This window comes from Canis lupus, chromosome 7, assembly GCF_003254725.2.
Source record: "Canis lupus dingo isolate Sandy chromosome 7, ASM325472v2, whole genome shotgun sequence".
Lineage (NCBI taxonomy): Eukaryota > Metazoa > Chordata > Mammalia > Carnivora > Canidae > Canis > Canis lupus.
Window position 1 is genome coordinate 10,716,097 of NC_064249.1, and position 25,589 is coordinate 10,741,685.

The 25,589-nt window shown below is 51.6% G+C and overlaps 1 protein-coding gene and 2 long non-coding RNA genes across 8 annotated transcripts in view; 1 reads left to right on the forward strand and 2 right to left on the reverse strand.

Annotated features, from left to right (window-relative positions):
* Nucleotides 1-451: 451 nt before the first annotated feature.
* Nucleotides 452-17,583, reverse strand: LOC125755395 (uncharacterized). 3 transcript variants are annotated; one of them, XR_007411833.1, is made up of 6 exons: nucleotides 17,411-17,583; nucleotides 7,287-7,365; nucleotides 2,361-2,448; nucleotides 1,516-2,186; nucleotides 1,230-1,336; nucleotides 452-898 (listed from the first exon to the last, which is right to left on the reverse strand). It is a non-coding gene; the product is annotated as an uncharacterized LOC125755395 (long non-coding RNA). The 3 variants fall into 3 exon arrangements; XR_007411831.1 differs by having other exon boundaries at nucleotides 7,287-7,368; XR_007411832.1 differs by having other exon boundaries at nucleotides 835-903; nucleotides 7,287-7,368.
* Nucleotides 17,584-22,158: 4,575 nt separating this feature from the next.
* LOC125755396 (uncharacterized) lies at nucleotides 22,159-23,976 on the reverse strand. Its single transcript, XR_007411834.1, has 2 exons — nucleotides 23,867-23,976; nucleotides 22,159-22,995 (listed from the first exon to the last, which is right to left on the reverse strand). It is a non-coding gene; the product is annotated as an uncharacterized LOC125755396 (long non-coding RNA).
* A 138-nt stretch (nucleotides 23,977-24,114) lies between these two features.
* Nucleotides 24,115-25,589, forward strand: part of VASH2 (vasohibin 2) — a 38,973-nt gene continuing 37,498 nt past the window's right edge. The window contains exons 1-2 of one of the 4 annotated variants that reach the window (XM_025429899.3): nucleotides 24,115-24,269; nucleotides 24,693-25,044. In XM_025429899.3, coding sequence (XP_025285684.1) covers nucleotides 24,829-25,044 — 216 coding nt within the window. In that variant the 5' untranslated portion in view covers nucleotides 24,115-24,269; nucleotides 24,693-24,828. Of the gene's footprint in view, nucleotides 24,270-24,692; nucleotides 25,105-25,589 lie in introns of all 4 variants that reach the window. The other 3 variants (XM_025429898.3, XM_025429897.3, XM_025429896.3) reach the window with 3 other exon arrangements.

Genomic DNA, 25,589 nt, shown 5'->3' on the forward strand with positions numbered 1-25,589 from the left:
GCCCTGGGCCAAAGGCAGGCGCCAAACCGCTGCGCCACCCAGGGATCCCTTTTTTTAAGATTTTATTTATTTATTCATGAGAGACACAGAGAAAGAGAGAGAGAGAGAGAGAGAGAGGCAGAGACAGAAGCAGGCTCCATGCAGGGAGCCCGACTTGGGACTCGATCCTGGGTCTCCAGGATCAGCCCTGGGCTTCAGGCGGTGCTAAACTGCTGAGCCACCCAGGCTGCCCAATAAAGTATTTTTTAAATAAGGTATGACTTTTTTTTTTAAGGCATAATGCTGCTGCACACTTACTAGACTACAGTATAGTGTAAACATTCTTTTTTTAAGATATTATTTATTTATTGAGAGAGAGTGAGAGAGCACGAGGTGGAGGAGGGGCAGAGGGAGAGGGAGAAGCGGACTCTCCGCTGAGTAGGGAGCCTGATGCTGGGCTCGATCCTAGGACCTGAGATCATGACCTGAGCCGAAGCAGACATTTCACCAACAGAGCCGCCCAGGCGCACTAAACATAACTTTCATAGGCACTGGAAAACCAAGACACTCACTGGACTCGCTTTATTGTGACACTCGAGTTCTTATGGTGGCCTGGGACAGAACCTGTGGCACCTCCGAGGTACCTCCAAGCACAGTTGGTAGATGAGCCGACTCAGCTTAACTGTCTTGCACAACTTCTGCAGGATGGGAAAAGTCATGGTGTTTTGGCTGGAGACTGCTCCGCAGTGGAATCCAGGAACCAGTCCTGGGGCCTGGATAGGCCCTCCCTGCCGTGCTGCCTGGGGCCTGTCCCAGTGGCACAACGGGGGGGGGGGGGTGCTTCTTCCTTCCACAGGGTCCCGCAGCTCAGCCTCATGCTTGCTGGTCCCTGCTGACCCCAAATCAAGCAGCAGAGGGCCTGCGCTGAGACAAGACAAGTTCATGTTGGGCGAAAGGATCTGCATGGTGTTTTTGTTTTTTCAAAGATTGTATTTATTTATTCATGAGAGACACACAGAGAGAGAGAGAGAGAAGCAGAGAAACAGGTAGAGGGAGAAGCAGGCTCCATGTAGGGAGCCTGATGCGGGACTCGATTCTGGGTCTCCAGAGTCATGCCCTGGGCCGAAGGCAGGTGCTAAACCGCTGAGCCACCCAGGGATCCCCGGATCTGCACAGTGTTAGCCTCCCAGTCAGGTTACTTGGGGACCTGGGGACACATGCTCTCTCTGCACGTTGGAACAAACACTTACCCGTGCCTGGAAGAGCGAAAGCACCTGCAGCGGCATCACTCCTCGGCACTGCTCCCTGTCACATGCTTCTCGGCAGGCTCCCAAACCTTTGTCACCTGCTGGCACACCTAGAAAGGAATAGTATTTGTACAAGCCACTGGGACAGGTGCATGAGGCTGCTCTGACTGGGGTCCCCCTGGCGTCACCCACAGTACCCTTGGCCCTACCTCCCACCCCAGGGCTCCAGGCTCACTATCATAGCCTACTGTAACCAAAGGTTCTCTAACTCGAGTGTCCCCAGAATCACCTGGACGGCTTGTTAAAGCACAGTGCTGAGCCCCAAGCCCAGAGGTTCAGATTCTGCAGGTCTGAGGTGTGAGGCCCAAGAGTACATATTCCTGGTGAGTCCCCGGCCAAGGTGGCACTGCTGATCCGAGGACCACACTTTGAGGACAGCTTCACAGCAGCTGCCAGCTGGCCTTGCTTCCCCAGGCAGGCTGAACGCACACCTGGCCTCTGCAGGTGGGTCTGCCTGGGTTCAGCGCCCTCGCCCATGCTCCCCTGGGTTGCCCCAGAGATGCTTCCTCTGGCTTGACTGGAAACAGGACCTGGCTGTTCTTTTCACTGTGCAGATGGGAGGCTTTTGTGTGTCTCCAGTGAAGAGGAACAAGGTGGGGACCTGGCTCCTCAGACACCGGGGCAGTTGCGAGCCTAGCAGGTGCACCTGTGTCTGTGGCCGCGAGGGAAGGCAGGTGGCGCTGCTGGCCCGTCTCCAGCCTGCGGGGACCGCGGCCACCCCGCATCTGCTTCTGAGCCAAGACGAACTTCTGCCCCCACGGAGCCCAGGGAGGGCCAGGCTGACCCCTGGAGAGCGGCAGGTGTCGCTCCTCCCCGCAGCCCTGCGTCTTCCTCCCCTCCCCGTCCTTCGGGCTGCTTCAGGGTGGGTTACGGGTGGGAGCAGAGGGAAAGGGGGCAGAACTGGATGAAAGCAAAAGAAAAAAATAACATCTTTCACTGTCTCTCAAAAAAAAAAAAAAAAAAAAGAACTGGCTCCTAGGAAAGCAGTTCCCTCCCGGTGATGACAGCACGGACGCCCCACCCCACGGCCCCCGCCCCAACTCCCTCGGCCAGGAAAGGCAGCGAGGCCCTCACCTGCTCCCCTGGTTTGGAGAGGAGGCTCAGAGTTCTGACAGGGAAACACCTGGCCTCCTTCTTCTGCGAGGGGACACACCTGAGGAATCTGAACAGTGAGAAAATGTGTGTGTGGGGGGGAGCTGAACATTAGCGAGGGGGCCTCTGGGGGCAGGGGTGAGGGGGCAGGGAGCAGCTGAGGGCAGGTGCCCGCAGAGTTGGTGCTTGGGCGGGCGGGCAGCACCTGTGCCCCTGGCCAGACTGCCTCTACCTCCTTTCCCACAGTTTCTTTTCTTTTTTTAAGATTATTTATTTATTTGTTTATTTATTTATTCATGAGAGACAGAGAGAGGCAGAGACACAGGCAGAGGGAGAAGCAGGCTCCACGCAGGGAGCCCGACGTGGGACTCGATCTGGGGTCTCCAGGATCACACCCTGGGCCAAAGGCAGGCAGTCAACCCCTGAGCCACCCGGGCGTCCCAAGCCAGGAGTTTCTTAGCAAAAACAAACCCCGCCTTCCCCAGGCCTCTGTTTAATCTCCAGTTTCCTGCGCAGTCTGGGCTGACTTTCCTTCCAGAAGGACATGTGGCCAGTATGTTTTGCACGTTCCTGTCACTTCAGCGCCCTCCCCGGACAGGCGAGCTCTTTAGAAATGGGAGAGATCCTCCTGAAATAGAGGGGTTCGCAGGAGACCAGATCCCGTGATGATCCCTGTCCGGGGCTCACTCGTCGTTTCACAACAACCAGGAATGCCTTTGATTACAAAAAAACCCCACAGATTGTTCGAGCCCCCTCCCAGAAACTGATTCCTTAGACCCAGAATGGTGCCGTGAAAGTTTTCACAAACGTCTGACGTGTTCCTGAAGCAATTGGGCAGTGGCCACCCTTTGCCCGTGAAGGCTCTTACCGCCTTTGTGGGGAGCCCTGGGTTGTGGCTGAGTGGGGAGATTCCTTTTTTTTTTAAGATTATTTACATATTTATTCATGAGAGACACAGAGAGGCAGAGACACAGGCAGAGGGAGAAGCAGGATCCCCATGGGGAGCCCCATATGGGACTTGATCCCGGGATCACGCCCCTAGCCAAAGGCAGACGCCTAACCACTGGGCCACCCAGGCATCCTGAGTGGGGAGATTCCTCCTGAAGCAGTGCTTTGGGAGCTCAGAAGATCTAAGCACATCTCAGGGTCAGGAAGGAACCCCCAGATAACCAAACTGAAGCACCGTCCAGGGCTGAGGAGAGTGCTCATTGGTGGCTCCTCCGCAGGAGGGCATGAGCATGTCCATGGGATGTCCATGGGCAACATCGCTGATCCATTGGCAAGCAATGCTGGCCAGGCCCCCAACTAAAGGGTTAGGGTCCTGCTTTAGGAGGGGATAATAATATGTTCCATCTGTTGAGAACAATCCCCAAGGGGTTCATCTGCATGATCTCATCTGACCCAGTGACGGAAGCCCCCCCGCAACAAGCCTGTAATCTGTGTAAAATAATGTATATGTGCTTGTAGATAATTTCCCAGCACCCCTTGCCTCCTTCCTTTGGGCTCCCAAAGGGCCTCCTATAAAAAATTCTGGAGCCTCACTAATTACAACCATTTTGCAGAAGAGTAAACTCAGGCTCAGCCCTGCCAAAAGTTGCATAGCTAGGAAAGAATGGAGTCAGGGCCTCACTCCTCACTCACTTGGGTCTCCCTCTTCAGATTGCCCAGGGAGGGCCTCTGCTGCCTCCTTTAGAAATGGAAGGTCAGAAGGCCCAAGTCAGGGGTGGCTGGCAGCAGCTCCGGCCCCAGGCAAGGAACTTCTGCAGCCCAGCGTCCATAATACAGGTGCCTGGATTGGTCCAGAGAGAACCTCAGGACAGAAAGCTTCCCATACCCAACCTGCATGGGGTAGCTGCGCCCTGGTTCCTCAGGGAAGCTCCCCTTCTAAGTCCACTCCACAGCCTGGGCCTCACAGTGAGGATGTGGGTCAGTGACAGAAGCTGGGGAAGACGTTCCTGGCTTACACAGATGGACACTCTGGGCCTCGGGTGATGATGATGAGAGCGAGCCACACTCGTGATCGCTGAATTTAGGGGTGTAACTGGAATCTTCTGGCAAGGCAAAAAGGCCAACGAACCACACTCACATACTCCTGAGCCAGACAAACAAAGGAAGTTTGAGGGTCATCTATATTAGGCTCTTCGATAATAATTATGTATCGAATAAAGTTTAAAGTATGAATCCTGGGACGTCTGGGTGGCTCAGAGCTTGAGCCTCTGTCTTCGGCTTTGGGTGTGATCCCAGGGTCCTGGGATCGAGTTCCGCATTGGGCTCCCTGCATGGAGCCTGCTTCTCCCTCTGCCTGTGTCTCTGCCTCTCTCTCTGTGGATATCTCTCATGAATAAATAAATAAATCTTTAAAAAAATAAAGCAAAAATCCTATCATGCTTTTCTCGTGCTTATTTTAGTGACAGTTCCGTGCTTTCAAGTCTGCAGCAGAATATTTATCTTAAATATTCTCCAAAACCAAAGCTCCCTTGGTTTTGGATAACCTGTACCGTGAGGTGGCTGTGGCTCACCTGGTGAACTCAGGGGAAGAGCAGGGCATCTGGGAACCACCATCCAGACTCGGCTCAGGACTCACCTACACCTGTGACTTGTGGTGGCCAGGCTGCTCCAGGGACCCCATCTGTCCCTCCTCTGGATAAGTGGAGCAGTGACTTTGCTCCCTCCTCTCCCCTTCCCGTCTCAGGCTCTGCTCTGCATCCCTGGTTGGGAGCCCAGAAGGCAGAGATGGGCACCCTCTGGACCTTAGGCTTGCTCCAGAATGGAGAGGCTCTCCCTCCCACCGAGGGACCGGGCCAATGTCTCAGGTCCTGGGGTGGCTGGAGCTTCCTCCCTTGTCAGAGATGCTACTGAGCCAACGAGGGGCCTGGGAGCGGAGGGCAGGGCAGTTAAGCAGGGAGATGCTCGGTGGCTCTTGGCTCCCGTGGGTCTCCGGATGCCTGGCACGATAGCCGGCCTGGAGGCCTCTGCAGTGGGGGTGGGCAGTAGAGAGCGGTGGACGGAGCGTACACAGGCTCTTGTGTTAGATCGCGGAGGAAATGGTCGCCTGCCTCTTACTAGCTGTGTGACTCTGGGCCAGTAACTAAACTCTCTGAGCTGAGTTTTACTGTGTGTGCAGATCAAATGCGACCATGACTCTGAGTTCCCCACACAGTGCAGGATGCCCCACAGACACTGGTTCCTGGGCCCTTCCTCCTCCCCCAGAATCCACCTACCCAGCGAGCTGGGCACATCCCCCGGGAACCCCACAGCTACCAGGTCCTTCCATAAAAAATACAAAATCAGTCAGTCCCCAGAGTGCTGAGCCTCCTGCCCCCGCTGTGTCTGAGGCCAAGAGACAAGGGAGACAGCACGTGGTCTTTGCCTCTGGACATATCCTTCTCATTCAGCTCAGATGTCGCCCCCCTCCCTGCAGTTCCCCGTCACACAGGCAGGATGGAGAGGGTGGCACGCCGAGGGATCCTCACATTTTTCTCTTCTCCCTCCAGCCTCCCCCTCAACCCCCAGATCCCCTGGCAGAGTGGAGTGCCAGAGCAGGGGAGCCCTGGGGCCTCAGGGGCCTAGTTGGCAGGGTCCCGGGTGGAGTCCTGTGCCCTCTCCGAGATGACGGATCTCTGCTGCTTCTGGTTCCCTGTGAGGATGATGGAGCCTGCCCCTGATGGGGTCATCAGTTTGGCCATAGAGGCCTCTCCAGCCAGCTATGCCTGGTCCCCATGAAATATAAATGCAGGTGGGTTTGGCCTTCTAGCAACAGAATTTGGGTTTGGCTCTGGCCTGGACTCTAGGCTAAGTCTTAACAACCATCCGTGAGGCTAGACTTCGGTGAGGCCCTTGCTACACCTGTGGATTCCCCTGTGCTTTCCAGAACTTGCTTCTTGATCGACATATTAGCACTGCTGTGTCCTCAGCCAGAGTTGGTCCAGAGATGGAGGCTGGGCTGCTGTTTGTTCTGCAGCCACTGGGTGACAGTGTGACACTCTCCTACCTGCAGCGTCCTGCTGCTGCATCCCGCAGCCGGGATTCTCAGACTTGTGTGCACCAGAATCACCCGAAGGCTTGTTCAAACATTTTGGTCCTGCTTCTTACTAGCTGTGTGACTTTGGGTAGGTTACCAATCTTTCTGAGCTGTTTTCTGGTTTAGCAGGTCTAAGGTAGGGGCTGAGGAGCATTTCTAACAGGTTCCTAGGTGATATGGTTGCTGCTGTTTCAGGGGACAGTCCGGGACTCAGAGCTCTCTCAGGTCCCTGGGAACCCAGTGGCCTGGGATAAAACTCTCTGATTTCAGGAAGCAGGTGGAGGTGGCCACAGCTCTCGCTGGAAGGCTCCTCTGCTGACACCCCCCGCCCCCAACATCCTTTGTCACTGAATCCCTAGAGCACCTCTCCACCAAAGCCCTCAATGGCCAAACAATTAACCTTTCTCCAACCGCAGGAATTCAACAGAGTCTAGGAGCCACTGGAGAGAGAACAGGAATTGGAGGAAAGTAACTGGAGAAGGTCAGAGAGGAAGGAGACAAGAGGGGGGAGCCCTACACATGTGTAGTAGTCCCAGGGCCCATCCCAAACGGGATAACCACCATAGGTTCTGGGGGCCTGAGACCAGGAGACAGACCTTGCCAGCTAAGAAGACCCCTGGAGGCCAGGCACTAGAGGCCCCTCGTGTCATGGGTGCTAAGTTCTGGCCAGTGGAATGGGTGCTAAGTGATGCCATTCCTGACCTGGCCCATGAAAGACTCCCCTGTGATCCTCCACTCTCCCAGCATGTGTGCCAGTTGGATGTCAAAGTCCTGGCCTTCCTCGAGGGTGACAGAGCCTTTGGCATCCTACGTCATTGCAGTAGAGCACAGCACTCCACCTCCGTCCCCATGCTGTTAGACTACGTGACAGAAGCGTGAAGTCTTACTGAATTAAGCGGCTGTGATTTCAGGATCTCCCTGTTACAACAGCTAGCATCCTCTTGACCAATGTATCCGATGCCTGCCCTGCTGAGAAATGAGAAAGAGAGAAGATGTCACTACAACATACAACCTTGCTGGTCTCTCCATGAGCCTGATCAGAATGGCTCTAGGACAGTAACAGTCACCACCTGCTGAGTGTTGTCAGGTGCCAGACACTGCTTTGCCTTCATGAATTCATTACTTCTCACAGCAGTGTGACAGGTGATGCTATTATAGTCCCCATTTTGAAGGTGTAAATCTGAGGGGGGCGGTTGGGGTGTTGTTAGGTATGGTGCCCAGATCACATCCTGATAGCTTCAGGCAAGAGGCAGAGCTAAGATCCAAATCCAGGATATCTGTCTATAGCCCACACACATTCTAAACTGCACCATCTGCTCCCCCAAGGACTCAGGGCCCAGTCCTCAGCTGTGAGGAGCTTAAGCTGGATTGGGAAAACATGATGTAGACCGGGGAACATGAATTTGGGAGTCAGAATTTTTCTGACCTTTGGGTTGCTTGCTGGGATATCGTGATCTATAATAAGAAATAAATATTTGGTCTTCAGTCACTGTTTCTGGCACCCAATCCCCAAGCCCTTGGAATTTCCTGTGATAAGCGCGATAAAGTGTCTCTGGTTATGGTAATTAGAGACTTTTGGAAATTACCTAAAGATGGGAACTGATTGCCACAGGGACAAGCCATGTGATTAGAAGGATAGAACTTTTGGGCTCACCCCCCACCACACACACACACACCCCTACCTCTAGGAAGGGAAGAGGGGGTGGAGGTTGAATCAAATGCCAATGGCCAGTGATTTAATCAATCATGCCTATGTAATGCAGCCTCCATCAAACCCCAATAGGACTGGGTTCTGAGAGCTTTGGGTTGGTGAGCACACAGAGATTCAGGGAGAGTATTGTACTTGGAGGGGGCATGGAAGCTCCAAGCCCTTTCCTCACACCCTACCCCACAGTCTCTTCCATATGATTGTTCCTGAGTTATATCCTTTTATAATAAACTGGTAATCTAGTAACTGAAATGTTTCTCTAGGTTTTGTGAGCCACTGTAGCAATTTTTTAAAAAAAGATTTATTTATTTGAAAAATAGAGTAAGTGATTGAGAACGAGCATGGACAGGGAGGAGGCAGAGGGAGAGGGAGAAGCAGACTCCCTGCTGAGCAGGGAGCCAGACACAGGGGCTGGATCTGGGACTCTGGGATCATGACCTGAGCCAAAGGCAGACACTTAACCGACGGAGCCACCCAAGCATCCCTCACTGGGGCAAACTAATCAAACCCAAACAGGGATCATGGGAAGCTCTGAGATTTCTAGCCAGTTGGTCAGAAGTACATGGAACCACTTGGACTTGGAACTTGTATCTGAAGTGGGGATGGAGGCACAGTCTTCTGGGACTGAGCCCTTAACCTAGAGGAATTGACCCTATCTCCAGGTAGATACTGTCAGAGTCGAGTTATATTATAGCACAGCCTGCTGGTGTCAGAGAGCTGCCTGGTGGTGTTGGTCATCATCCCCCACCCCACATGTTGGAATTGGGTGCCAGAACTGACTTGCTAGATGCAGAGACCACTGACTCCACAGTGGAAGGGGAAGGAGGAAAGGGAGGTGGGATTAAGGCGACAGGAAAGATCCCAGTAACTTCATTACTCAGCTGGATGAAATGATGTGTAAGAGTGGGGAACTCTGCATGACTCATCACATTCCCAAACTTCCCTTCCTTTCCGGCTCTTTGCACCATCCTGCACCCTCCCCAGCTTGTGGTTCCAGATCTGTCCCAAGAGTTGAACACAGGAAATAGTCTGTTCCACTGTTGTATCCCCAGTACCTAGAACAGTGCCAGGCACATCGCAGGTGCTCAATAAATACTTCTGGAACGAACTAAGGAAGCCAGAAACACAGCTGGCTGGCACTTGGCACCGAGAGTCTATCCCTCCCCTTGGAGTCTCAAATCCTGGAATCTTATGGGCAGTGGAACTCTTGAGAGGCCATTTGGTCCACACCTTGCTTCTACTGAGGACTGCCTGCCAATCATCTTCTCCCTCCTTAAAGTCTTAATGAATGGCAGGGCTGAAAGAGACCTTTAGGGACCACCTGGCCCCGAGGGTCTCAAACTTGGCTGTGTACAGTATTCCCGATTGTGGGGGATACTGATGCCTGGACCCGCTGCCAAAGATTCCAATTTCATTGGTCTGGGCTGCAGCCCCCAGGTGGTTCTAATGTGCAGCAAAGGTTTAGAACTAGGAAACCAGTCCAGCCCCCTCATTTTACTAAGTCTGAGAAGAGGGGGGTAGAAGGAGTGCCTAGGATTATTCAGCCAGTTCCTGGTAGGCTTGAGCCCCAAATCCAATGAGTGCTCTTAAAAATTCATTTAGGACCTCCTGGCTCTTGTAGCAGGATGCCCTTCCCAAGGTCACGCCTGTTACTTATTTTTCTTTTCTTTTTTTCAAGATATATTTATTTATTTTAGAGAGAAAACAGGGAGTGTGTGTGAGTGGGGAGGAGAAGGAGCAGAAGAGGGAGAGGATCTCAAGCCGACTCCACACTGAGTCCGGAGCCTGAGCCTGAGCCCCTACGGGGGGGATGTGTGTGGCAGGGGTTGGATCTCATGACCCATGAGATCATGACTGAGCCGAAACCAAGAGTCAGATGCTGAACCAACTGAGCCACCCAGACACCCCCCAAGGTCACACATTTTAAGCCTTTCTTCATCAGAGTGGATTTAGATTTGACCCAGAGTTTCAATGCAGCCCCAAAATACACCTCTACTCTATCCTCCTTCCTGCTCTGTGCTGCCCTCCCTTTACAACCAACGTGTGTCAGTTCCTTGGCTTCTTTTTTTTTTTTTTTTAAGATTTTATTTATTTATTCATGAAAGACACAGAGAGACAGAGACAGAGACACAGGCAGAGGGAGAAGCAGGCTCCATGCAGGGAGCCCGATGTGGGATTCGATCCTGGGACCCAGGGATCATGCCCTGGGTTGAAGGCAGGTGCTCAACCGCTGAGCCCCCCAGGCGTCCCAGCTCCTCAGCTTCTTGGGCAGTCTCCAGCACCCCTCCCCTGGAGCATCTCTTGTTCCACTCACCTTCCCTGGCCAGTTCCTCTCTGCTCTTTCTTCCTCCACCTCAGCTGCCTTGAACCCACTCATTCTTTTGCTGGTTAAACTCCTCCCCAGAGCATCCCACCCTCACTGAGCTGCTCCCTGGCAAGACCTAGAAGAAGAAAGGGAGTTCTCCTTTTTTCCCCATCCTTTTCATTGGCGACTACCCCCTCCCTCCCAGCCCTGCAAAAGGAGGGTTGGCCCCAGAAGACCCTGCACACAGCTGGCAAACAGCTAACTTGAGTCATAGCCTTGGAACTCACATAATCTGCTCTCATTTGTTTAAAAAACAAACAAAACAAAACAAAACAAAAAACCCCCCAAACACCAGTAGTCAAAAAAACACTGATAAAGGCTTTGGTGAAAGATGATCCAGAGTAGATAAACTGTTCCTTAATCAGTGGTGCAGTAAATAAACCCCCTCCTGGGGGGCCTCGCTGAGAGTATTTTGGGCTGTCTGGTGAGTTTTTAACCCTCATTAGCCCCAACTAAAAATGGACCTACTGGAATTTTTACAGGCAGCTATTAAGCCTGAGCCAAACTTCCAGAGCATTATTACAAACACTCTTACTAATTATGCCTCCAAACCCGCTCAAGAGCAGAGGAGGCTGTTCTGTTCCTGTCTTCCAGGGCTGGAATCTCTGCGGCTCTCATCCTTGACAATTCCTCCTCCACCTCCCAGCCATGCCCCTGGCCTCTCCAGAACACCCTCTGCTCTTTTAGAACTTGGCCAATCGTTTCTACTTCAAGCATGTTACAGCCACCGGAGCCCAAGTCTCCTATACGTAAGGAGCTCCAACACACTACCTGCTTCGTCACACCTCGTCTTATGTAATCCTTCCAGAACCCCCGTGAAGTAGGTATTATTGGATCAATTTTCAGAAGAGGAAATGGGCTGGGAGTCACATGGCTCAACCAAGTCTCCATAGTGCTCTGTGCACTGACTGTACCTTCAAATGTTTTCTGGATCATGGTGGGACTCATTTTCCTAAAGGCAGGGGGCTTAGAGTCTGCCCACGGGGTGGAATACTGCCAGAGGCAAAGAGTCATGGCCAAGTGAAGAGGCAGGAGGAGAAAAGTGTGTAGAAAAATCATCTAGTTCCGAGGGGGGCAGCCTGGACATGGTACTACTGCATGGCTCATAGATAGGTCTTAATAAGCCTGCACACTGGTTCATGGTGGAATGTGGGAGAAATCGGATTTCCTTTAAAAAATTTTTTTTATTATTTATTTTAAAGATTTTATTTATTTATTCATGAGAGACACACAGAGAGAGGCAGAGACAGGCAGAGGGAGAAGCAGGCTCCATGCAGGGAGCCCGATGTGGGACTCGATCCCAGGTCCCCAGGATCAGGCCCTGGACCGAAGATGGCACTAAACCGCTGAGCCACCTGGGCTGCCCAGAAATTGTATTTCCTAAAAAAGATTCAGACTTCCAGGTGTATCTTGAAAATTATAGATCTGAGCACACCAGCCATTTGGCCAACAAGTTGTTGAAGTTGACGGGCAGCTGCCCTCCCTAAAGGGGCCTGCCCTCTTCAGTTCACAACGGGACCCCTCAGCCAACTGCCCTTGTTTCTCTCATCTGACCCCTGTTGACATATGAGTTTATGGCTCCTGATCGGTTTCCACCTGCCCCCTTCCTACAGGAGAAGCAGGACCTCGAGAGGTGAAGAGACTAGAGTCATAGGTAAATGGGGTGACCTTAAGAAGACCACTTAGCTTCCCTGTGCTGCAATTTCCTCATCTATAAAATGGGAATAATATTGATAGTTCTGTCTCAGTCAGCTCAGGCCACCATAACAAAAATACCCCAGACTGGTGTGTGTGTGTGTGTGTGTGTGTTCATTTTCTCATGGTTCTGGAGGCTGAAATCATCAAGGTGCCAGCAAATTTGGATTCTGGTGAGAGTTCCCTTCCTGGTCTTGTAGACCATGGCCTTCTTGCTGTGTCCTCACCTGGCTTTTCCTCAGACTGAGCACTTGAAGGGGCGGGGGCAAGCTCTCTGGTGTCTATCCTTATGAGGACACTGACCCTTTCGGATCAGGACCCCACCTTTAGGCGCTCACTTAACCATAATTACTCCCTTAGAGGCCCCATGTCTGAAGAAAGCCACCCTGGGGGGTTAGGCCTTCAACATACGACTTTAGGGCAACACCAACATTCACTCCATGACAACGACGCCCACTTCCTAGGGTTGTTGTGTGAGGGTGGGATGAGTCCAGGCTTGAAGAGCACTCAAAACAGCATCTGGCACATAGTACGTTTTGGGTAAATATTAGCAATAATATATGATAAAAATATTGAGGGTGAGGGCTTCCTCCGGCATTCTGTAGGGCTCCTTCTGCCAAAAGCTACGTCATCATGGGCACCCTCTCTGCTTCCCAGTTATCTTCCATAAAAGCCAAGGAGAGTGTTAGAATTAAGAAAGGAAGACGTGCTGGCACGTTTCTCAGGCAGACCCCCTTCCTCGAATGGGATACTCAGGGAGCACCAAGGGGGCTGCTCAACGCGAGATGCCAGGGTGCTCTCCTCAGGGCAAGCCCAGCCACCTCCTCACAGTGCTGAGCCCATGTTCTTTCTTCAGCACATCCAGGAAGGCCTTCGGCCTCGGAACGTGCTTATCCATGGTCTGGCTACGCGTGTTTAGTTAAATCCTCGTTCCATCTTACCTGCCCTTGTCCTGCGTCTCCACGGGTGTGAGGGTCCCCGGGAGGCGCTGGGCCTCTGCCTGGGTCCTGAAGACCGAGGCCAGGGGTCACCTCCGTTCACCCCCAATCTGCTTTCCGCTCTGCCCTCTGCCCTGGAGGCTGCCCTGGGCGCACCGCGCTCCTGTCTCCTGCTCCCCCAGGCTCCTTCAGGCCCAGGGCAGGGACCAGCTCCGGGCTCCTCAGATCCTCAATGATTCCCCCCATCTTGTCGGTGACTCTGTCAACAGGCCCTTCAAAAGCTTTATTACACATAAACCTTTCAAAAATTTTTTGATTTATTTATTCACTAGACACACAGAGAGAGAGGCAGAGACACAGGCAAAGGGAGAAGCAGACTCCCTGCGGGGAGGCTGATGTGGGACTCGATCCCAGGAGCCCGGGATCACAACCTGGGCCAAAGGCAGATGCTCAACCGCTGAGCCACCCAGGTGCCCCTCACTTAAGCCTTCTTGAGACTTCCACTTGTTTCTCACTCGTCTCTGACTGATACAGGAGGAACCAGATCTGCACATAGTTTTTCAGGGGACAGAACAGAGATCTGAATCCAGAGAAACTTCTCAGTGGCCAGGCGTGATAGGGTTTGCATGCATTGTCTTCAGGGAAGGTTGTCCGACTCCAATTTCCCAGGATATTCATAATATTCATCTTGAGGCGTTCCCTACACACCAAGAAGTGGCTTCCTGCCTCACCCAGGATGTTCCAAGCAGAACTAAGATTAGCAGGTGGTGTGCCTCTCACATCCCAGAGGGTTCCTGGACCGTCAGAACCCACCCCCCCCCCCCCAGGGTAGCTCCTGTATGACATCAATCCTGTGCCTCTGTAGTAACTGCTTTAGGTCTCATTCATCAGCGGGGCAAGCCTGGGTCAGTGCGTTCCCATTTTCCTTTGGGACACAGAGGCTATATTGTTCAGCTTACTTCATTTTCACCTTCTTAAAGTACCCAAGAATCAAAAGGAGAGCTTTCTTGGGGCGGCTGGGTGGCTCAATGGGTTAAGCTTCTGCCTTCGGCTCAGGTCATGATCACAAAGTCCTGGGATCCAGCCCTGCATGGGGTTCCCTGCTCAGCGGGAAGCCTGCTTCTCCCTCTCCCTCTCTTCCTCCCCCCTGCTCATGTGCTCTCTCAAATAAATAAATAAATAAATAAATAAATAAATAAATAAATAAATAGCCTTTTTAAAAAAAAGAGCTTTCTCACATAGCCTAACCATCCCATAGCATGTGAGCAACTGGTCCTCTCTGTGTGAATCTCAGGAAAACCCCACAGGAGCCAAATCCAAGTATTGGCAAGAGGACTGCTGCTGCAGAGTGAATGTTTGTGTCCCTCTGAAATTCATTCGTGAAATCCTAACCCCCAATGTGATGGTATCAGGAGCTGGGACCTCAGGGAGGGGAGGAGGTCATAAGAGTGGTGCCCTCGTGGAAGGGATCAGCACCCTTATAAAAGAGGTCCCAAGGAGTTCCTTTGTCACTTCCACCACGTGAGGACACAGGGAGAAGATGGCACCTATGAGGGCCAGGAAGCAGGTCCTCAACCAGCAGCTCCTTGAATCTGCCAGCGCCTTGATGTTGGACTTCCCAGACTCTGGAACTATGAGAAACGAATGTTTGTTGTTGAAAAGCAATGCAACCTATGGTATTTTTGTTAAGGGGTAGGCACAGAGCCTTCAGCTGCACTGTCCGGAATGGGACAACAGGTTTCTCCTCTGAAAGCGGCCATTGTGACAGAAGGCAGTAATTTTACAGCAGATGATTCTCTTATTCTCTGGGTGAAAAGTAGCTGTAATCCAAGGAAGTCTTAAATTTCTGCTCCCTTGGGCCAAATGTCCTCAAAGGACCTCACAACCCTCAACCTGGTTGGAAGGACCACTGTCCAGGATCCCTGTGCTGCCAGTGGCCAGTGCCAGGCCCCAGCACCATCCTTTCCCTGGTGGCTCCCCTGGTCTTGCTCATCCTGTTTCTCATTCTCCTCATGCTCCCCACCCTCTGGTACCCTCTCTTCAGGGGATATTAGAAAAAATAAATAAGCTTGAAATTCAAGGGACTCCCCATGAGGTAAAAGTTTGAAGCATCAGGACAGGTAAACTTTTCGGTCATAAGGACATCTGGGAATTATCTGTGATTACCACTTAAGTCCATGTTCTTCCTGCTGTTAAAAAAAAAAAAAGTGAAAAGAAGGAAAAAGAAAAGCACTGGATCAGGAGGATCTAAGTGTAATTCCCAGTTCTGACACTTACTAATTTTATCATCTTGTGCAAGTTACCTAACCTTCTAAAGCCTCGGCTGCTTCCTTTGTAAAATGGAAATAATACCACCTATCTCACAGGCTTATTTTTTTTTTCCCACAGGCTTATTATAGTAGACATTTACTCTGTTCTCAGGGGTTATTCAGTTCCCCTGCTTTTTAAAATGTTTTACTTGGAAATAACTTTGAACTTACGGGAAAATGGTGAGTATAGGAACAGTGCAAAGAATGTCCATATACCTTTTACCCAGATTCATCTACTGTTAACATTTTGCCTTATTTCCTCTCTCACTTTTTCTCTGTACATATGCATGGCAATATGCACACACACAAGTGTGCACACATGTGCACACACAGACAACGGTGCTTTTGTTTCTGAACCACTTGAGAGTCAGTGGCCCTTTCCTTCTCTATGCCTCGATGTGTGTTTCCCAAGAATGAGAATCGGGATAGTCCCTGGACATCACTAGGGTAGAGTTTATCAACTTCAGTAAAGTTAAATGCATACTTTTTTTAAAAAAAGATTTTACTTATTTGAGAGAGAGAGAACACATGCAAAGGAAGGGGCAGAGGGAGAGGGAGAAGCAGACTCCTCACTGAGCAAGGAGCCAGACTCGGGACTCGATCCCAGGATCCTGAGATCATGATCTGAGCCAAAGACAGGCAGATGGCTCACCCAGGTGTCCCTCTACATAGACACAATACTTTTATCTAATCATACATCTATATTACTATTTTATCACTTTGTCCAATAATTTCATTCACATCATTTATTTCCCTGCAGGTCAAGAGCTAGTTTTTGGTCAGATGTCACACTTAGTTGCCATGTCTCTTTGGTCTTCTTAAATATGGAACATTTCCACAGATGTTGTCATTTACTACACTGACAGTTTTAAAAACAGAATGCTCCTTATTTTGGGTTGGTCTGATGCTTGTTCTTTTTTTTTTTTTTTTTTTTAAGATTTTATTTATTTGTTCATGAGAGACACAGAGAGGCAGAGACACAGGCAGAGGGAGGAGCAGGCTCCATGCAGGGAGCCTGATGTGGGACTCGATCCCAGGACCCTAGGATCACGTCCTGGTCTGAAGGCAGGCGCTAAACTGCTGAGCCACCCGGGCTGCCCTAATGCTTGTTCTTTTTTATTTATTTTATTTTTTATTTTTTTAAAGGTTTTATTTTTTTTTAATTTTTTTTTAAAGATTTTATTTATTTATTCATAGAGACAGAGAGAGAGAGAGAGAGGCAGAGACACAGGCAGAGGGAGAAGCAGGCTCCATACAGAGAGCCTGACGTGGGACTCGATCCAGGGTCTCCAGGATCACGCCCTGGGCTGCAGGCGGCGCTAAACCGCTACGCCACCGGGGCTGCCCTAAAGGTTTTATTTATTCATGAGAGAGACAGAGAGAGGCAGAGACACAGACAGAGGTAGAAGCAGGTTCCATGCAGGGAGCCTGATGTGGGACTTGATCCTGGGATCCCAGGATCATGTCCTGGGCCGAAGGCAGGCGCTAAACCACTGAGCCTCCCAGGGATCCCCTGATGCTTGTTCTTGATTAGATTTGTGCTATGGATTTAGAAAGACTGAGTTCCCATCAATACCTCTAACTCTAGTTCATCCCACATGGTCCTTCTTTGCTTCTCCCCATCCCATGCTGTTCCCTCTTCCATATGAGGACACTGTCTCCCAACACTTTCAGGGCAGAGACTCGTCTGCTTAATCCTATCAGACATCTCAAATAGTTTCAGAATTTTGCAGCCTCTTTTGAACATGCTGGTTATGTCTGGGGGATTTTCTACCATGTGAATCTTCTTTCTCAAGGTGAAATCTGGAAAGCCCCCTCTCCTATTTTCCTTGCAGGTAGGGCATAAAGTGGTGACTTGGGTTCCACCAGTGACACTTACTACATTCAACCAACATGAAATCTTGATTTCCAACAAGACAGAGGAAGACAGAAGCTCTGCACTAAATATCTGTTTTGCTGGTGAGGGTGGGTGAATAGTCCAGATTTGGGGATTTACCCTTTTTCCAAGAAAGATACAAATCTCTTCAGTCATGAAGTTTCCTTCAAGGTTGTGGCAAATTACCATCTCCAAGATCATCTAAGGGAAGAGAGTCATGAGTAGAGCTACAGTTAGTTGGATTCAAGCTACTATAGCTCATTCTAAGGCTGGGATTAATATTTATCATCTCCCTTCCCCATGACCCACCCACTCTAGACTTCCTTCACTTTTGTCTAATGCTTCAGCTGCTTTATCTGGATTGGTTACCTGATTGAGTCATCTTCATACGTGGGAGAAGGTCTAACACTCTTTTTTTCTTTTTTAAGAATTATTTTATTTATTTATTCATGAGAGACACTCAGAGAGAGGCAGAGACATAAGTGGAGGAAGAAGCAGGCTCCCTGCAGGGAGCTTGATATGGACTTGATATGGAACTCTGGGATCACGACCTGAGCCGAAGGCAGATGCTCAACCGCTGAGCCACCCAGGTGTCCCAGGTCTAATGCTTTTAATGGGACTGCCTTTAATGAGTTTAATTGCTATTCCTGCAAAATTATTGCTTTCCCTGGAGGTACTCTAGTGAGTCCCTAGAGTTCCCTGTAATCCAGGAGAAGCAATCCAGGCCCCTTGAGGTGATCAGAATCACAATACTGTAACTCCTTTCTTTGCCCTGTGGCCTGAAGTGGCCAAAGCAGCCAGGTAGCAGTCACTGCTTCCAGGGCAGTGGAATCTTACTGTGTACCCTGGCAGAGCTATCTCCCTGGAAACCAGAACCTCTTACCTAACAGACTCCGAAGTTTCAGGGACAAAGAGCCCAAATTCCTCAAGTGGGTCATGGGCTGTAATGGTGAAACGTGCCACTTGTACTTCCATCCCTTGGTTCTGGGATGCATTCTTTCTAGCTATTGAGGATTAAGTGCCATTCGATGGTCGATGGTCGTTAGCTGAAAGCACATCACAACCTGGAGGACGTACCACAACTCTGCAAAGTGTTATACGCTAGCTTTGCCTGAACTGATTTTCAATAGGCTTTTTCGCTATATTATGGGGTCAGCTGTTTCTGGGTGTGGGATTTGTGGTAAGACCAGTAGATTATGGTCATGAGCTCATCATTGCCCCATTTTTCACCATAAAATGGGTCTCTTGCTCTGAGGAAATGTTTGTAAAAAAAAAAAAAGAAAAGAAAGAAAGAAAGAAGAAAGAAAGAAAGAAAGAAAGAAGAAAGAAAGAAAGAAAGAAAGAAAGAAAGAAAGAAATGTTGTTGTATAAGGTAACATGTCAATAGATAAGGTATTCTGGAAGCTTTCAGATGGTGGTACTGCCTGAAGCCCTGTGGGCAGGGAAGGCAGTGGATGTTTATATTGATTGTGGTAAAGTCCACTCACTGTCCCCTCCAAGGTAGAAAGTCCATATAAATTTATCTGCTCCCAGGTGGCCATCTGAGCAATGTTGTGAGACTGAGTGCTTGGCATCAGTCTCTCTGATCGGCCATTTGGGCTCACTCAACAATGGCAATAGCTTTGGGCCAGATGTGACTTAGATTTGGAAATGAGGTGAGGATCTATGATCTTTCCCTATGGTGACCACAGTCAGCCTTCTGCTCACCAGCTATTTTTTCTGGTTCTACAAATCAAGCAATAGCCTGAATGGCTGCTTCTCTGTCTCAGCCTCAGTAGGGTGACCACAGGCGTCAGTTTGACTGGGATGGTCCCCATGTAATCATTACTAGCACACCTTTTCACTCTCGAAAGAAGCTCAATGTGGAAAGTAAGTTCTATGAATACCCGTCCCTTAGGGACACCATGATCTATTAGCCAGCATGAGTCCACGCAGAGTCTCATGGATCACTCTTCTCCTCTGTTGTCTGTTGTGATATGTTCACCTTGTCTTTTATGATTAAGTGCTCTCTGCTCACCTCTGCAATTTGGGGATTTTTGTCATCTTTGCTAATAGTAGACCACCCACTTACACAGCACCCTTCCCCCTACCATCATCCCTGGACTACAAGGACAGCCGCTCCCAAGTGCCTCCTTAGCAGTGCATCCTTTATGGCCTTTAGTGAAGTGAGCGTCCTAGGGGCTAGCCCAGGGAACTAGTCCTGTGACCGGTTCTTGAGCCTTGCTTAATAAAACCTTCTAGGGATCCCTGGGTGGCGCAGTGGTTTAGCGCCTGCCTTTGGCCCAGGGCGCGATCCTAGAGACCCGGGATCGAATCCCACGTCAGGCTCCCGGTGCATGGAGCCTGCTTCTCCCTCTGCCTGTGTCTCTGCCTCTCTCTCTCTCTCTCTCTGTGACTATCATAAATAAATAAAAATTAAAAAAAAAATAAAACCTTCTAATATTCCCTCCTTCCTGACTCTTCTGATAGCTTCCTCTATATTACACAAGGAAGTCTGCTTTTCCCACTTTGCTTATTATGGAGACCAGGCTTCAAAGACCCATCCAAGCCAACAAGGGGATGAGAACAAGCTCCAGGCATCCTTGCTAAAACATTGAATGCTGAGTTCTGTATGAGTAACCCCAAAGCAGTGAATTGTTTCCATTGAGCTCTGCTTCCCACCCCCACACACTACCCCCAAATAGAACATCTTCAGGATCTACACACTTTTCCACAGTTCCTGCCAGGACACATTAGCCAAGCCCTACAATATCTTTGGCTGGTAGCTTTTTCTCCCTGGAGTGGGGCTTCTTCTTCTTCTTTTTTTTTTTTTAAAGATTTTATTTTATTCATGAGAGACACACACAGAGAGAGGCAGAGACACAGGCAGAGGGAGAAGCAAGCTCCATGCAAGGAGCCCGATGTGGGACTCGATCCCGGGTCTCCAGGGTCACGCCCTAGGCTGAACGTGGCGCTAAACCGCTGAGCCACCCGGGCTGCCCGAGTGGGGCTTCTTCTTTCCAGTGTGGGCCATGCTAGCACTTGACTCTGGGTATTGGTGGAGGCAAGAAGTGGTCTTGAGGAGAACAAATCATGGAGAAGGTGGGCAGGAGCATTCACAAGGGATTTGAAGAGTCAAGAACCCTCATCCACTGAGACAGCCCTATACCAGGACCCCGGGTCCCACTCTTCCCCTATCGGGGCTCTGACTATGACACGGAAGCCAGCGAAGTCCTCGTATTTAGTATCCTTTGCAGTTCTGCTACTGTGTGATCAGGTCCTGGGCTTGATTTTAAGAGTCTATCCTATGGTTATAGGAAATAAGACTCTTAAACTTGCCGTGGAGGCTCTCTGGCTTTCAGAGCATTCCATGAGCTGGTAATTAACTGCTCTGAGCCTGTCATTTTCTGTTTCCAAGGTCTTTCATACCTTATAATTATCATTGTTTCCAAACTGATTGAGTGCCACAGCCACTTGATCTCCTAATGTCTTGCTCTCCACCCAATTCACCCCAATTAAACACAAGTGAAAGCTGCGGTGCTCTTGTGTATCAGAGTTACTACCTTTCCTCTTATCACCAGCAAAGGGTTCCACTGACTTCAGACAGGTAGGCAACTGGAAGTCCATCCTGAGCATTTGCTCTATAGAAACCATTTGTGGAACCAATTGTTTTAGCTGTTTCTCTAGAAAGCAGAATCTGAAGCAAAGATGAAATCTGACTAAGAAGGCAGCAAGGGTGAGAAAAAAGGGAAAGGGGATAGGATAGGATGAGAAGCAATGCAAGGTGGTATGTTATCATGCCAGTAACTGCTTCCCGACCAGCTGCAGAGAGCCATGGCCAGTCAACAGGCATGTCTCTGCTCAGCCACACAGGACGTCTCCAGACAGGCTATGTTGAAAAATCATGACCCCGAATTGTCCACAGAAGGAAGGAAGGAAAGTGACCTTATCTGTCCAGCTCCCTCCCACCTCCTGTTTCTCATTGATCAAGAGGCTCCCCACAGGGAATTGATTCCTTAAGATGCATCATCCAGCCCCTCACATGGCTGCTCAGAAGCCACATCCTGCAGTGTGGCATTTCCTCTGAGTCTAGAAGTAGTGGGGGAGTCAGAGACTCCGCACATGTGGTTGGCCAGCCTGGCTGTGGAGCAGCAGCCAAGAGGGACTTGCCTGGGGCAAGTGCTTAGTCAGCTCCGGTGGCTGACCTGCACAGATCTAGTTGGCTGTGGAGGTAGCTGTAGAGCCAGGAGAAAGGTGAGGTTTAGCCAAGCTTGTTTGATACACACTTTGGTAGGTTATTAACATCAACAAGTGGTGGAGCTAGAAATCCATCCAGGTCAGATTTTGTCTGAAGTCTCTTTGAGACCCAGCAGCTGACACTTGAAAAATAAGATACTATTTCGACCCATTTTTCTTGTTCCACACCTTCCACTACACATCTCTGCTATTCTAGTCATTATGTCAACAAATGAAATCGACCGTGCTCTCAGAGGTCGAGCATCTAGTCACCACGTGTCCCTGTTCAAATCAAAAGTTGGCTCTGTCCCACTGTGTGGATATATATGTGGCTACATCACTCTTACTATTTGAACTTTCAAAACCCATAATCTGTCTGGCCTGGGTTCAATGTTATGTAACACTAAATACACAAGAAAATGAAGAATAGAGTTGGCTGGTCTATGCAATGAGCACAGTTCTCTAATGCAAAAGAATTCTCAACAAAAGGGCTCCTTGTCTCTCTGCCCTTCATTGGGACAGCACAGTTCACTTCAGAAGCCTTCTTACCACCTTTCAGGAAAAGTAGGTAAATCTCCTAGCTCTCTTCCTATGCTATGTTACCTGGGTCCCTACCGTACCCCGCCCCCAGAGAAGAGAACAGACAGTTGGGATTTTGGAGATGAACAACAAAATCTTTTCAGGGAGTTCTGGGGGGCCTAGAGCAGGAACGTGAGATGATAACCTTCTCTGGACCATAGGATTTGATTCAGGTAGCAGGATCCAGGCCCTGGTATAACAGGGTAATTATACTTGTTTGGACTTGGCCTGAGTGGGACACTGGGAATTGATGCCAAGGAAGGTGAAACTTGCCAGACATTCTTTGACGTTCGCCAACTGATCACTTGAGCTTTGAGAGCTCAATTTTCTCCTGTGGGATTGTGAGGCCAAATTCTCATCCCATGCCTACAGGTCTTCATCCTGGTATCCTCGCCTCTTGGGCTTGAAACTAGGAGGAAGTTTCTCCTTGAAACTAAGGAGAGGGGGGCAGATTGGAGAGACGAATGAGCAGAGAGGAAGGATGTTCACGGTGAGAAAACAGATCACTCACTGAGGCATGTTTTCTTTCAATTGAGAAATAAAACCTGAGGCAATTATATGGTGAGAGGATCATTTTCTTTCAGTTTCTTGATTTTTTTCAGGGGTGCTGTTTCATTTGCATCATTCACAGAATTTCCTGAGTCAGCCCATTTTTTGTTGTCTGAATGGACTTAAGTTATTGTTCTCATTGTCCAGAACGCAGGTCTCCCTGCCCAGGCCCCGGCTCTCAGCTGTGCTCAGGGCCTCTGCTGGCCCTGGCTGCTTACCATGCCCTCCATCATCAGCGGCTGTTTGATGATCATGTTCTAAACTCCAGGTTAACTTGGCATTGCTCTCACAACTGCTTACCCTCTCAAAGCTGGCATGGAGTTTAAAGAGAAAGGACATTATGGCCAGGCTCCTGAGTGTCCCTGAGAGAGGAAGTCAGAGAATCACAGAACCTTAGAGCCAGAACAGAACTGGGTGGGGGTGGGGTGGGGGGTGGGATCTGTTCTTTTCAGACCGAGAAATTAAAGCCTAGAACAGGCAAGTGGCTTGTCCTGGGTCACACAGCTTAGCCGAGTGATAACCCTGGACTTAAAGCCAGCCCCTAGGTCAGTAATCGGGTGCTCTTCCCATCTCAGTTTTCTTTTTCTTAAGGGAAAAAAGGGGAAGGGGATGCCTGGGTGGCTCAGTCAGTTGAGTGATGGACTCTTGATTTCCGCTCAGGTCATGATCTCAGCGTTGTGGGATCAAGCTCCACATCTGGCTCTGTGCTCAGCGTGGAGTCTGCTTGTCCCTCTCCCTCTGCTCCTTCTGCCCCTCAAAAATAAAATCCTTAGAGAGAGAGAGAGAGAGAGAGAGGGAGAGAGAGAAGGTGCCTTTAAGGCCAAAGTGTGTCGTGGACAGTGCGGAAAGGCTCCCACTTCCCCATGGCTTTCAAGCATCTCTCCAGCCCCTTCTCTAACTCTAGCTGTGATAGAAGAGTTGGGGCCTGGCTGACCTCCTGGATCTTAGTGTCGCATATGAGCTTGGGTTTAAAAGGAATTTATTAATCACGACTAATGTCAGAGGGTACACACTGTGCCCCCTTTGTTGGTTTCGGAAAATCTGTGAATTGGGTGCCTTCGTGTGACAGCCCCGGCCTAAACCGCCCCTCACTCCCTGCCGGGGGCAGGTGACTGTGTCCAGCCCTCCCGAGGGAACCAAGTTCTAAGGACAAGCCCTCCACTACCTGGGGCGGCGGGGGGGGGGGGGGGATGCGTTTCTCGGGCGGCCTCGTTTCCGCCCTGCGCTGCACACCTGCAGACCCTCGCAGCGCCCCGCTCCCGGCCTCAGGCCCCGGGACCAGCGCTCCGCCCCGCGGGGGCCGCCAGGACACGCCACCCCGGGACTCCGCGCGGCCGCCGGGCTCCCCCCGCGCCCCGCCCCTCCGGCCCGGGAACCCGCGGAGCCAATCAGAGCGCGCGGAGCTCGCGGCCGCGGAGTCCCGAGCGCGGGGCCCGCCCCTCTTTGTTGCGGTGGCCAATGGACGCGTTCGGAACGTCGGCGGCCGCCCGGGTGACTCGGGTCCATGTCACAGGATAACATTCGAGGATGGGACATGGAATGAGGCGACGGCCGCTGCAGCCCGCGCAGCCCGCGCCGCCCCAGGCCCGGCCGCCGCCGCCGCCGCCGCCGCCCGCAGAGGCTCCGCGGCCATGAGGTAGGGTCGGGGGCTGCGGCCGCCCGCCTCGCGCCCCGCCCGCGGCCGGTCCCCGGGGCGCCGCGACTCGGTCAGGGGCGGGAGGGCCTCCGGGCGGAGGGGGGCGCCCTGCACCGCGGGGCCCCCGCTGCCTTCCCGCCGCGCGCCCCGCACCCTCCACGCCCCTTGGGTCCCCGGGGCCTGAAGCTCTGGGGCCAGGTGCGGGGCGCCCTCCGCGGAATTGCAGGGCTGCAAGCTCGGGTGCGATTCCCGGCGCGCGCGGGGAGCGGGGAGCCGGGAGCCGGGAGCCGGGAGCCGGGAGTGACGCGCCCGGACCACCCCGGGGCCCCGCCCCCGCCCCCGGCCCCGGCCCCGGCCCCGGCCCCGCCTCGGTGCCCCCGGGGTCCGCTCACGGTGGCGTGTGCTGTGTCTCCACCACTGCAGACCCGGCCCGTAAGCGAGCTCCAGCCGCGCTCCCGGTTCGCGCGCCCTGCGGCAGCCTGAGGCATGGAGAAGGCCGTCCCCGCGGGGCGCTGATCCCCGCGCCCCCGCGCCCCCGCGGCCCCGCCCCGGCCCCACCATGACCGGCTCCGCGGCCGACACTCACCGCTGCCCCCACCCCAAAGGCGCCAAAGGCACCCGGTCCCGGAGCAGCCACGCGCGGCCCGTGAGCCTCGCCACCAGCGGGGGCTCGGAGGAGGAGGACAAAGACGGCGGGGTGCTGTTTCACGTGAACAAGAGCGGCTTCCCCATCGACAGCCACACCTGGGAGCGCATGTGGATGCACGTGGCCAAGGTGCACCCCAAGGGGGGAGAGATGGTGGGCGCCATCCGGAACGCCGCCTTCTTGGCAAAGGTCAGAGGCTTGAGGCTTCGATGGACGGGGCGGGGCGGGCAGTGATGGGAACACCTGAGTCCGTACGTAGCAGGTACAGGTGATGTCCATTTTCCTGGTCCCGCCATGAACTCCTTTATACTCCCCATTCTTCCGACCAGCCCCCACCCCCTTCGCTTAATTGAGATGTTTCTCTTGGAAGCCTTAGAAATGGGGGAGGGAGAGGTAGCGGGCTTGCTGTCCTGGGACTGTGTGGGCTGGTTGTGCCAAGGTCCCTTTGAATCTCCAGCCGAACTCCGTGTACTCACCACCCCGAGTATATCCTCCTCCAGCGAAAGCTGTAGCCGCCAGGTAACACCAGGGGTGCTAAGAACGCGCCCCCCCCCCAAGGATCCCACCCTGCTTTTCCTCTTTGGAGACTCTAAGCCCCCCCTGTCTCTCCCTTGCAAATGATTTATCAGGCTGTGAATGAATTTTGCAATCAACCAGTCAGACTTCTCAGCGTG